The sequence below is a fragment of the Oncorhynchus mykiss genome, unplaced genomic scaffold, assembly GCF_013265735.2.
Source record: "Oncorhynchus mykiss isolate Arlee unplaced genomic scaffold, USDA_OmykA_1.1 un_scaffold_271, whole genome shotgun sequence".
Lineage (NCBI taxonomy): Eukaryota > Metazoa > Chordata > Actinopteri > Salmoniformes > Salmonidae > Oncorhynchus > Oncorhynchus mykiss.
This window is the reverse complement of record NW_023493725.1, coordinates 92,501-105,908: the sequence shown is the minus strand read 5'-3', so window position 1 is coordinate 105,908 and position 13,408 is coordinate 92,501. Positions and strand designations below refer to the sequence as shown.

At 47.5% G+C, this 13,408-nt stretch overlaps 1 protein-coding gene across 6 annotated transcripts in view; it reads right to left on the bottom strand.

Annotated features, from left to right (window-relative positions):
* Positions 1–13,408, bottom strand: part of LOC110514870 (caskin-1) — a 142,042-nt gene that overhangs the window by 88,567 nt on the left and 40,067 nt on the right. For all 6 annotated transcript variants that reach the window (XM_036973587.1, XM_036973586.1, XM_036973589.1 and 3 more), the window contains exon 2: positions 2,694–2,745. In XM_036973587.1, coding sequence (XP_036829482.1) covers positions 2,694–2,745 — 52 coding nt within the window. The remainder of the gene's footprint in view (positions 1–2,693; positions 2,746–13,408) is intronic.

The window sequence follows — 13,408 nt, the reverse complement described above, 5'->3', positions numbered from 1 at the left end:
ATAAAACTGATGAACAACTTCTACCTCCAAGCCATACAACTGATGAACAGCTTCTACCTCCAAGCCATACAACTGATGAACAGCTTCTACCTCCAAGCCATAAAACTGCTGAACAGCTTCTACCTCCAAGCCATACAACTGATGAACAGCTTCTACCTCCAAGCCATAAAACTGCTGAACAGCTTCTACCTCCAAGCCATACAACTGCTGAACAGCTTCTACCTCCAAGCCATAAAACTGATGAACAGCTTCTACCTCCAAGCCATACAACTGCTGAACAGCTTCTACCTCCAAGCCATACAACTGCTGAACAGCTTCTACCTCCAAGCCATAAAACTGCTGAACAGCTTCTACCTCCAAGCCATAAAACTGATGAACAGCTTCTACCTCCAAGCCATAAAACTGATGAACAGCTTCTACCTCCAAGCCATAAAACTGATGAACAGCTTCTACCTCCAAGCCATAAAACTGATGAACAGCTTCTACCTCCAAGCCATAAAACTGATGAACAGCTTCTACCTCCAAGCCATAAAACTGATGAACAGCTTCTACCTCCAAGCCATAAAACTGATGAACAGCTTCTACCTCCAAGCCATAAAACTGATGAACAGCTTCTACCTCCAAGCCATAAAACTGATGAACAGCTTCTACCTCCAAGCCATAAAACTGATGAACAGCTTCTACCTCCAAGCCATACAACTGCTGAACAGCTTCTACCTCCAAGCCATAAAACTGCTGAACAGCTTCTACCTCCAAGCCATAAAACTGATGAACAGCTTCTACCTCCAAGCCATAAAACTGCTGAACAGCTTCTACCTCCAAGCCATAAAACTGCTGAACAATTAATCAAATAGTCACCCGGACTATTTACGTTGATACAGCCCCCCCCCATTTTGTTTTCACACTGCTGCTACTCCCTGTTTATTATCTATGTACAGTCACTTCACCCCCACCTACAGGCACATATTACCTCAACTAGCATGCACCCCCCCACACTGACTCTGTACCGGTACCCCCTGTATATAGTCTCCACATTGACTCTGTACTGGTACCCCCTGTATATAGCCTCCACATTGACTCTGTACCGGTACCCCCTGTATATAGCCTCCACATTGACTCTGTACCGGTACCCCCTGTATATAGCCTCCACATTGACTCTGTACCGGTACCCACTGTATATAGCCTCCACATTGACTCTGTACTGGTACCCCCTGTATATAGCCTCCACACTGACTCTCCAGTACCCCCTGTATATAGCCTCCACATTGACTTAGTACCGGTGTGTGTGTGTGTGTGTGTGTGTGTGTGTGTGTGTGTGTGTGTGTGTGTGTGTGTGTGTGTGTGTGTGAGTGTGTGTGTGTGTGAGAGAGAGATATATGTAGAACAGGTCCTCTGTTCTGATTGGCTGACAGAGCTGAGGCTGTCTGTGATTGGGAGCGGAATGTTCTGTAACCATGGAGATACTCCGGCACGGCGTGTGTGTGTGTGTTTGTTCAGAATACCGAATAGTCCCAAACCCCTGACTGACCCAGCTCTGTCTAGGCCAAGGAGACATCTCAATACTCTACAGTGGCTTCCTCTGTCTAGGCCGGTTCTGGATGGATCAGGGAGACATCTCAATACTCTACAGTGTCTTCCTCTGTCTAGGCCAGGGAGGCATCTCAATACTCTACAGTGTCTTCCTTTCTCAGAAGGAGAGGATAGTAGAGGAGATGATGAGGAGAGGAGAAGAGAAGAGGTTAGAAGAAAGAAGAGGAAGTTAGAGAGGAGAGGAGAGGAGAGGAGAGGAGAGGAGAGGAGAGGAGAGGAGAGGAGAGGAGAGGAGAGGCAGTTAGAGGGGAGGGGAGGGGAGTGGAGACGATGGGAGGGGAGAGGAGAGGAGAGGAGAGGAGAGGAGAGGAGAGGAGAGGAGAGGAGAGGAGAGGAGAGGAGAGGAGAGGAGAGGAGAGGAGAGGAGAGGAAATCCTCTGTTAACTAGGAAGAACCCTGGCATTTAATATTTATAACACATTTGACATTTCAGTCATTGAGCAGAAACATCCAGAACCACTTTCAGAAACGATCAGGGTGAAGTGCCTTGAATATCCACAGAAGATTTAACAAAAGTTAAGTAAACAATAATAATGAACAGTAAACATTACACTCACAGAAGATCCAAAATAATACAGACATTTCAGATGTCATATTATGTATATATATATATACAGGGTTGTAACGATGTACAAATAGTTCAAGTACACAAGGGAAAATAAATAAACATAAATATGGGTTGTATTTACAATGGTGTGTGTTCTTCACTGGTTGACCTTTTCTCGTGGCAACAGGTCACAAATCTTGCTGCTGTGATGGAACACTGTGGCATTTCACCCAGTAGATATGGGAGTTTATCAAAATTGGATATGTTTTCTAATTCTTTGAGGATCTGTGTAATCTGAGGGAAATATGTCTCTCTAATATGGTCATACATTGGGCAGGAGGTTAGGAAGTGCAGCTCAGTTTCCACCTCATTTTTGAGGGCAGTGAGCAGATAGCCTGTCTTCTCTTGAGACCCAGGTCTCTCTGTGTGCGTGTGTGTCTGTGTCTGTGTCTGTGTCTGTCTGTGTCTGTGTGTGTGTGTGTGTGTGTGTGTGTGTGTGTGTGTGTGTGTGTGTGTATCTGTGTGCGTATCTGTGTGTGTGTCTCTGTCCACTCACCCGTCTGTATCCTGGAAGTTGACGTTGACCCTCTTAGCAGAACCAAGGAGCTCTGAAACAGACAGAACGACAAACTTTAGTTACTTTAGTTCAATTAAACACCATCTATTTCCTTTCTATCATGTATTATAAGTTAATTATGAAATAAAGTGTGGTTGTATTTGAACAGCAGCTCAGTGCCAGCAGGTGGGTTGTAACGTAGAGAAATAGGACTATTATATATTATAAACGTTAATTATTAAATAAAGTGTGATTGACAGGTGGGTTGTAACGTAGAGAAGTAGGACATTGGACGTACAGCCAGCCGGTGGTTACCTAGGAAACAACCCGGTACAGTTCCGTTGGGGAATTTATATAACTACCAGGTGATGAACTGCCTTGTCTCTCACACACACACACACACACACACACACACACACACACACACACACACACACACACACAGACACAGACACACACAGACACAGACACAGACACACACACACACAGACACAGACACAGACACAGACACACACACACACACACACACACACACAGACACAGACACACACACACACACACACACACACACACACACACACACACACACACAGACACAGACACACACACACACACACACAGACACAGACACAACCACACACACACACAGACACAGACACACACAGACACAGACACAGACACAGACACACACAGACACACAGACACACACACACACAGACACACAGACACACACACAGACACAGACACACACACACACACACACACACACACACACACACACACACACACACACACACACACACACACAGAGAGAGACAGTAAGTGACTGAAATAGTAAGTGAGGAAGTGATCTGTCTTCCAGACAGTAGAGAGACTGTCCTGCATCCTGCCTCAGGAGAGAGAGGAGACAGTGTGTGTGTGTGTGTGTGTGTGTGTGCGTGCGTGTGTGAGTGTGTGCGTGTGTTCCATTTCAAGACCCCTCCCCCCCCCAAAAAAGGGATTAATCAACTGTCACCGGGGTGTCTGTCCCTCCCCCTCTCAGAAGATCCCGCAGGTGAAGAAGCCGGATGTGGAGGTCATGGGTTGCCGTGGTTACACGTGGTCTGGGGTTGTACTATGCAACGGGCAGCGACCATGTAAACTCTTCTACAACATGAGGAAGTGGATATTTTTGGGCAAAGTATCGACACGTTGTTTTAAAATCGAGAGACGAGCTTGTAGTTTTCTTTACTGACCCTCATTTTCACTTGTCTGATCGACTTGATGCCGAGTTTCTCTGGCGACTGGCCTGTCTGGGATGATACCAGATTATAATTCCAGATTATAATGCCGAGGTTCTCACACGACTGGCCTGTCTGGGATGATACCAGATTATAATGCCGAGGTTCTCACACGCCTGGCCTGTCTGGGATGAAACCAGATTATAATGATGAGGTTCTCACACGACTGGCCTGTCTGGGATGATACCAGATTATAATCTCGAGTTTCCTGTCTGGGATGATACCAGATTATAATCTCGAGTTTCCCACACGACTGGCCTGTCTGGGATGATACCAGATTATAATACCAGATTATAATGCCGAGGTTCTCACACGCCTGGCCTGTCTGGGATGATGCCAGATTATAATGACGAGGTTCTCACACGACTGGCCTGTCTGGGATGATGCCAGATTATAATGCCGAGGTTCTCACACGACTGGCCTGTCTGGGATGATACCAGATTATAATCTCGAGTTTCTCACACGACTGGCCTGTCTGGGATGATACCAGATTATGATCTCGAGTTTCTCACACGACTGGCCTGTCTGGGATGATACCAGATTATAATCTCGAGTTTCTCACACGACTGGCCTGTCTGGGTGATACCAGATTATGTATGTGTCTTTACGTATAATTTTAGTGCAAATCCAACACTTGTAATGTAGGTACAGTATGACAATAAGGAGATGAACGTTACAGGCAACAGTTTATGAGGTAAATTTTATTTTATTTTATTAATAATTGCTAAAAATGTTTGCAGTTGTTCCCATAGATCGGCAGTACGTGGTGGCTCCAGGTATCACTGACCCTGGGCAAGCTAGCATCTGGGCTAACACAGCTAAGCTAGGGCTAACACAGCTAAGCTAGCGTCTGGGCTAACACAGCAAAGCTAGGGCTAACACAGCTAAGCTAGCGTCTGGGCTAACACAGCTAAGCTAGGGCTAACAGAGCTAAGCTAGCGTCTGGGCTAACACAGCTAAAGAAACATCAACATTTAAACATCGATATGGCCGGCGTTGTTGACCGTTTCTCCCCTCAAGCTAGACTTTACAGCCCAATATCACTACAGAAACATCAACATTTAAACATCGATATGGCCGGCGTTGTTGACCGTTTCTCCCCTCAAGCTAGACTTTACAGCCCAATATCACTACAGAAACATCAACATTTAAACATCGATATGGCCGGCGTTGTTGACCGTTTCTCCCCTCATACTAGACTTTACAGCCCAATATCACTACAGAAACATCAACATTTAAACATCGATATGGCCGGCGTTGTTGACCGTTTCTCCCCTCATACTAGACTTTACAGCCCAATATCACTACAGAAACATCAACATTTAAACATCGATATGGCCGGCGTTGTTGACCGTTTCTCCCCTCAAGCTAGACTTTACAGCCCAATATCACTACAGAAACATCAACATTTAAAACATTGATATGGCCGGCGTTGTTGACCGTTTCTCCCCTCATACTAGACTTTACAGCCAAATATCACTACAGAAACATCAACATTTAAACATCGATATGGCCGGCGTTGTTGACCGTTTCTCCCCTCATACTAGACTTTACAGCCCAATATCACTACAGAAACATCAACATTTAAACATCGATATGGCCGGCGTTGTTGACCGTTTCTCCCCTCATACTAGACTTTACAGCCCAATATCACTACAGAAACATCAACATTTAAACATCGATATGGCCGGCGTTGTTGACTGTTTCTCCCCTCAAGCTAGACTTTACAGCCCAATATCACTACAGAAACATCAACATTTAAAACATTGATGTGGCCTCAGCTCCGCCCCCAATTAGAGGCATTTTGATTGGTTTGACGTGTGGTGAGGCGTCACTGATTCGCTCCAAGTTTCCGACAGCTCTTTAGCCACGGAGCCTCCCAGGCTTCCCGTTTCAGGCGAAGGAAGCCTGGTTTACCACGAGGCTAGCAGAAGGAAGCCTGGTTTACCACGAGGCTAGTGGAAGGAAGCCTGGTTTACCACGAGGCTAGCGGAAGGAAGCCTGGTTTACCACGAGGCTAGCAGAAGGAAGCCTGGTTTACCACGAGGCTAGTGGAAGGAAGCCTGGTTTACCACGAGGCTAGTGGAAGGAAGCCTGGTTTACCACGAGGCTAGCGGAAGGAAGCCTGGTTTACCACGAGGCTAGCGGAAGGAAGCCTGGTTTACCACGAGGCTAGCAGAAGGAAGCCTGGTTTACCACGAGGCTAGTGGAAGGAAGCCTGGTTTACCACGAGGCTAGCAGAAGGAAGCCTGGTTTACCACGAGGCTAGTGGAAGGAAGCCTGGTTTACCACGAGGCTAGTGGAAGGAAGCCTGGTTTACCACGAGGCTAGTGGAAGGGAGCCTGGTTCACCACGGGGCTAGCAGAAGGAAGCCTGGTTTACCATGAGGCTAGTGGAAGGAAGCCTGGTTCACCACGAGGCTAGCAGAAGGAAGCCTGGTTTACCACGAGGCTGGTGGAAGGAAGCCTGGTTTACCACGAGGCTAGCGGAAGGAAGCCTGGTTTACCACGAGGCTAGCGGAAGGAAGCCTGGTTTACCACGACGCTAGCGGAAGGAAGCCTGGTTTACCACGAGGCTAGCAGAAGGAAGCCTGGTTTACCACGAGGCTAGCGGAAGGAAGCCTGGTTTACCACGAGGCTAGTGGAAGGAAGCCTGGTTTACCACGAGGCTAGTGGAAGGAGGCCTGGTTCACCACGGGGCTAGCAGAAGGAAGCCTGGTTTACCACGAGGCTAGTGGAAGGAAGCCTGGTTCACCACGAGGCTAGCAGAAGGAAGCCTGGTTTACCATGAGGCTAGTGGAAGGAAGCCTGGTTTACCACGAGGCTAGCGGAAGGAAGCCTGGTTTACCACGAGGCTAGCAGAAGGAAGCCTGGTTTACCACGAGGCTAGTGGAAGGAAGCCTGGTTTACCACGAGGCTAGCAGAAGGAAGCCTGGTTTACCACGAGGCTAGTGGAAGGAAGCCTGGTTTACCACGAGGCTAGTGGAAGGAAGCCTGGTTTACCACGAGGCTAGTGGAAGGGAGCCTGGTTCACCACGGGGCTAGCAGAAGGAAGCCTGGTTTACCATGAGGCTAGTGGAAGGAAGCCTGGTTCACCACGAGGCTAGCAGAAGGAAGCCTGGTTTACCACGAGGCTGGTGGAAGGAAGCCTGGTTTACCACGAGGCTAGCGGAAGGAAGCCTGGTTTACCACGAGGCTAGCGGAAGGAAGCCTGGTTTACCACGACGCTAGCGGAAGGAAGCCTGGTTTACCACGAGGCTAGCAGAAGGAAGCCTGGTTTACCACGAGGCTAGCGGAAGGAAGCCTGGTTTACCACGAGGCTAGTGGAAGGAAGCCTGGTTTACCACGAGGCTAGTGGAAGGAGGCCTGGTTCACCACGGGGCTAGCAGAAGGAAGCCTGGTTTACCACGAGGCTAGTGGAAGGAAGCCTGGTTCACCACGAGGCTAGCGGAAGGAAGCCTGGTTTACCATGAGGCTAGTGGAAGGAAGCCTGGTTTACCACGAGGCTAGCGGAAGGAAGCCTGGTTTACCACGAGGCTAGCGGAAGGAAGCCTGGTTTACCACGAGGATAGCGGAAGGAAGCCTGGTTTACCACGAGGCTAGCGGAAGGAAGCCTGGTTTAACACGAGGCTAGCGGAAGGAAGCCTGGTTTACCACGAGGCTAGCGGAAGGAAGCCTGGTTTACCACGAGGCTAGTGGAAGGAAGCCTGGTTTACCACGAGGCTAGTGGAAGGAAGCCTGGTTTACCACGAGGCTAGTGGAAGGAAGCCTGGTTCACCACGGGGCTAGCGGAAGGAAGCCTGGTTTACCACGAGGCTAGCGGAAGGAAGCCTGGTTTACCACGAGGCTAGTGGAAGGAAGCCTGGTTCACCACGAGGCTAGCAGAAGGAAGCCTGGTTTACCACGAGGCTAGCGGAAGGAAGCCTGGTTTACCACGGGGCTAGCAGAAGGAAGCCTGGTTTACCACGAGGCTAGCAGAAGGAAGCCTGGTTTACCACGAGGCTAGTGGAAGGAAGCCTGGTTTACCACGAGGCTAGCGGAAGGAAGCCTGGTTTACCACGAGGCTAGTGGAAGGAAGCCTGGTTCACCACGGGGCTAGCGGAAGGAAGCCTGGTTTACCACGAGGCTAGCGGAAGGAAGCCTGGTTTACCACGAGGCTAGTGGAAGGAAGCCTGGTTCACCACGAGGCTAGCAGAAGGAAGCCTGGTTTACCACGAGGCTAGCGGAAGGAAGCCTGGTTTACCACGGGGCTAGCGGAAGGAAGCCTGGTTCACCACGAGGCTAGCAGAAGGAAGCCTGGTTCACCACGAGGCTAGCAGAAGGAAGCCTGGTTTACCACGAGGCTAGCGGATGGAAGCCTGGTTTACCACGAGGCTAGTGGAAGGAAGCCTGGTTCACCACGAGGCTAGCAGAAGGAAGCCTGGTTTACCACGAGGCTAGTGGAAGGAAGCCTGGTTTACCACGAGGCTAGCAGAAGGAAGCCTGGTTTACCACGAGGCTAGCAGAAGGAAGCCTGGTTTACCACGAGGCTAGCAGAAGGAAGCCTGGTTTACCACAAGGCTAGCAGAAGGAAGCCTGGTTTACCACGAGGCTAGCGGAAGAAAGCCTGGTTTACCACGAGGCTAGTGGAAGGAAGCCTGGTTTACCACGAGGCTAGTGGAAGGAAGCCTGGTTTACCACGAGGCTAGCGGAAGGAAGCCTGGTTTACCACGAGGCTAGCAGAAGGAAGCCTGGTTTACCACGAGGCTAGCGGAAGAAAGCCTGGTTTACCACAAGGCTAGTGGAAGGAAGCCTGGTTTACCACGAGGCTAGCGGAAGGAAGCCTGGTTTACCACGAGGCTAGCAGAAGGAAGCCTGGTTTACCACGAGGCTAGCGGAAGGAAGCCTGGTTTACCACGAGGCTAGTGGAAGGAAGCCTGGTTTACCACGAGGCTAGTGGAAGGAAGCCTGGTTTACCACGAGGCTAGCGGAAGGAAGCCTGGTTTACCACGAGGCTAGCAGAAGGAAGCCTGGTTTACCACGAGTCTAGTGGAAGGAAGCCTGGTTTACCACGAGGCTAGCGGAAGAAAGCCTGGTTTACCACGAGGCTAGCAGAAGGAAGCCTGGTTTACCACGGGGCTAGCGATGGAAGCCTGGTTCACCACGAGGCTAGCAGAAGGAAGCCTGGTTTACCACGAGGCTAGCGGAAGGAAGCCTGGTTTACCACGAGGCTAGTGGAAGGAAGCCTGGTTTACCACGAGGCTAGCAGAAGGAAGCCTGGTTTACCACGAGGCTAGCGGAAGGAAGCCTGGTTTACCACGAGGCTAGCGGAAGGAAGCCTGGTTCACCACGAGGCTAGCAGATGGAAGCCTGGTTTACCACGGGGCTAGCAGAAGGAAGCCTGGTTTACCACGAGGCTAGTGGAAGGAATTCTGGTTCACCACGAGGCTAGCAGAAGGAAGCCTGGTTTACCACGAGGCTAGCAGAAGGAAGCCTGGTTTACCACGGGGCTAGCGGATGGAAGCCTGGTCTACCACGAGGCTAGTGGAAGGAAGCCTGGTTTACCACGAGGCTAGCAGAAGGAAGCCTGGTTTACCACGAGGCTAGTGGAAGGAAGCCTGGTTTACCACGAGGCTAGCAGAAGGAAGCCTGGTTCACCACGAGGCTAGCAGAAGGAAGCCTGGTTTACCCCGAGGCTAGTGGAAGGAAGCCTGGTTCACCACGAGGCTAGTGGAAGGAAGCCTGGTTTACCACGAGGCTAGCAGAAGGAAGCCTGGTTTACCACGAGGCTAGTGGAAGGAAGCCTGGTTTACCACGAGGCTAGTGGAAGGAAGCCTGGTTCACCACGAGGCTAGTGGAAGGAAGCCTGGTTTACCACGAGGCTAGTGGAAGGAAGCCTGGTTTACCACGAGGCTAGTGGAAGGAAGCCTGGTTCACCACGAGGCTAGTGGAAGGAAGCCTGGTTTACCACGAGGCTAGTGGAAGGAAGCCTGGTTCACCATGAGGCTAGCGGCTGGACAGGAGTGGATCCACGTATAGGAAAAAACAGTAGAACAGAGAGGCTGGCTACACACACACACACACACACACACACACACACACACACACACACACACACACACACACACACACACACACACACACACAGAGACAGGACAGGACAGACAGACAGAGCCCGTTGAACAGAGTTTGCCAGTCATTGCCATCTGCCTATCAACGGAACACTGCTAACAAATTCAGACCACACAACTTCCTGTCTATTAAAATTACAAAATGATGTTAAGTGACAAGCTCAAGCCCACAAAACAACATGAATATTGTGTGTTCACTCACTAGATATCTGTAGACATAGATAATACATTCACGTGTGTCATGACTCCCAGCAGTCTACACGTCTCACTAGATATCTGTAGACATAGATAATACATTCACGTGTGTCATGACTCCCAGCAGTCTGCACGTCTCACTAGATATCTGTAGATAGTACAGTGCATACGGAATACCCCATAATGACATCACAATACCCCATAATGACATCACAATACCCCATAATGACATCACAGTACCCCATAATGACATCACAATACCCCATAATGACATCACAATAGCCCATAATGACATCACAATACCCCATAATGACACCACAATACCCCATAATGACATCACAATACCCCATAATGACATCACAATACCCCATAATGACATCACAGTACCCCATAATGACATCACAATACCCCATAATGACATCACAATACCCCATAATGACATCACAATACCCCATAATGACATCACAGTACCCCATAATGACATCACAATACCCCATAATGACATCACAGTACCCCATAATGACATCACAATACCCCATAATGACATCACAGTACCCCATAATGACAAAGCAAAAACAGGTATTTTTGCTAATTTATTGTAACATAAAAACTGAAATATCACATTTACATAAGTATTCAGACCCTTTACTCTGTACTTTGTTGAAGCACTTTTGGCAGCGATTACAGCCTTGAGTCTTCTTGGGTATGACGCTACAAGCTTGGCACACCTGTATTTGGTTAGTTTCTCCCATTCTTCTCTGCAGAAAGAAGCTATTTGGACGTAAATGATTGTTGCAGGAATTAAATTCCTCTGTTTTAATACCCAATTAAAATCAAACACTCTGTCAATTCATAAGGATATGTTTGACCCTTATTAGTATTATTAGTATAAAAATGGACAGAGCCCAGTCTTAAAGTCAAACAGCAGCCTTTATTCACGAGAGTACTGCTCCTTACACATTTTACCACAGGTTATAAACTGAAAATGACGTCAGCGTTTTCTAAATGTTCCGTCTCTTCTTGACACTAGTAGAAAGGCTCTATAGTTCTCAAGCCTTCCCACCTCGCCTAGAGCCAAGGTCAGCCAGTGTAGATAAGCATTCTAGCCAGTCTGACGATATAGTTCATTCATTTCTACCAAGGAACAGACAGTCATTGTTCTAATTCTTGATTATATTTAAACACATTATATTCAGTACTACGATTAAAAAGAAAATTCATACATATACAGTAACATAATAGTATTCTGATTAGTATATATACAGTAACATAATCTGACACCGCGGAGAAGAAGCCTATCATCATCTCACACAAAATCACATCTCTGCAATCACTCAACACACCAATGTAAAATGAGATTTTTGGATATAAATATGCACTTTATCGAACCAAACATACAAGTATTGTGTAACATGAAGTCCTATGAGTGTCATCTGATGAAGATCATCAAAGGTTAGTGATTAATTTTATCTCTATTTGTGCTTTTTTTGTGACTTTTTGTGGCTGGTTTTTCTGTGACTTGGTGGTGACCTAACATAATTGTTTGTGGAGCTTTCGCTGTAAAGCATTTTTGAAATCAGACACTGTGGCTAGATTAACGAGAATGTTATCTTTAAAATGGTGCCTAATACAATGTTTGAGAAATTTGATATATGAGATTTTTGTTGATTTGTATTTGGCGCCCTGCAATTTCATTGGCTGTTGGCGAGGGGTTCCGCTAGCGTAACGGGATTTCGTTAGACAGGTTAAAGGTCTTACTCACATCGGCTCCGGAACAGATGGTGCTCTCATGCACGTTTCAGTGTTATTTGCCTCAAAGCAAGCATAGAAGTAGTTTAGTTTGTCTGTTAGGCTCGTGTCACTGTAATGGTTTGCAAGCCCTGCCACATCCGACGAGCGTCAGAGCCGGTGTAGTACGAGTTGATCTTAGTCCTATATTGCCTGTAATCCATGGCTTCTGGTTGGGGTATGTACGTACAGTCACTGTGGGGACGACCTTCCTCAATGCCCTTATTGATAAAGCCAGTGACTCATGTGGTCCTCAATGCCATCGGATGAATCCCAGAACATATTCCAGTGTGTGTTAGCAAAACAGTCCTGTAGTTTAGCATCTGCTTCATCTGACAATTTTTTTTATGGACCGAGTCACTGGTGCTTCCTGCTTTAATACAGTGTTGGATGATTAAAATAGAGACAAATCAAATCAAATAAATATGGGTTGTATTTACAATGGTGTTTGTTCTTCACTGGTTGCCCTTTTCTTGTGGCAACAGGTCACACATCTTGCTGCTGTGATGGAACACTGTGGTATTTCACCCAGTAGATATGGGAGTTTATCAAAATTGGGTTTGTTTTCTAATTCTTTGTCTCTCTCTCTATATATATATCTATATATATATATATATATACAGTGCCTTGCGAAAGTATTCGGCCCCCTTGAACTTTGCGACCTTTTGCCACATTTCAGGCTTCAAACATAAAGATATAAAACTGTATTTTTTTGTGAAGAATCAACAACAAGTGGGACACAATCATGAAGTGGAACGACATTTATTGGATATTTCAAACTTTTTTAACAAATCAAAAACTGAAAAATTGGGCGTGCAAAATTATTCAGCCCCTTTACTTTCAGTGCAGCAAACTCTCTCCAGAAGTTCAGTGAGGATCTCTGAATGATCCAATGTTGACCTAAATGACTAATGATGATAAATACAATCCACCTGTGTGTAATCAAGTCTCCGTATAAATGCACCTGCACTGTGATAGTCTCAGAGGTCCGTTAAAAGCGCAGAGAGCATCATGAAGAACAAGGAACACACCAGGCAGGTCCGAGATACTGTTGTGAAGAAGTCGCAAAGTTCAAGGGGGCCGAATACTTTCGCAAGGCACTGTATTTATATTTAGCTGCCTCTCTCTCTCTCTCTATCTCTCGGGTCTCTTCTCTTATTTCCTAGACTAATGGCACGCTTGAGGCCAATTCTTTGTGTATTTGCCTGTGTGTGTGTGTGTGTTTGCGTGTGTGTGTTTGCGTGCGTGTGTGTTTGCGTGTGTGTTTGCGTGTGCGTGTTTGCGTGTGTGTGTGTGTGTGTTTGCGTGTGTGTGTGTGTGTGTGTGTGTGTGTGTGTGTGTGT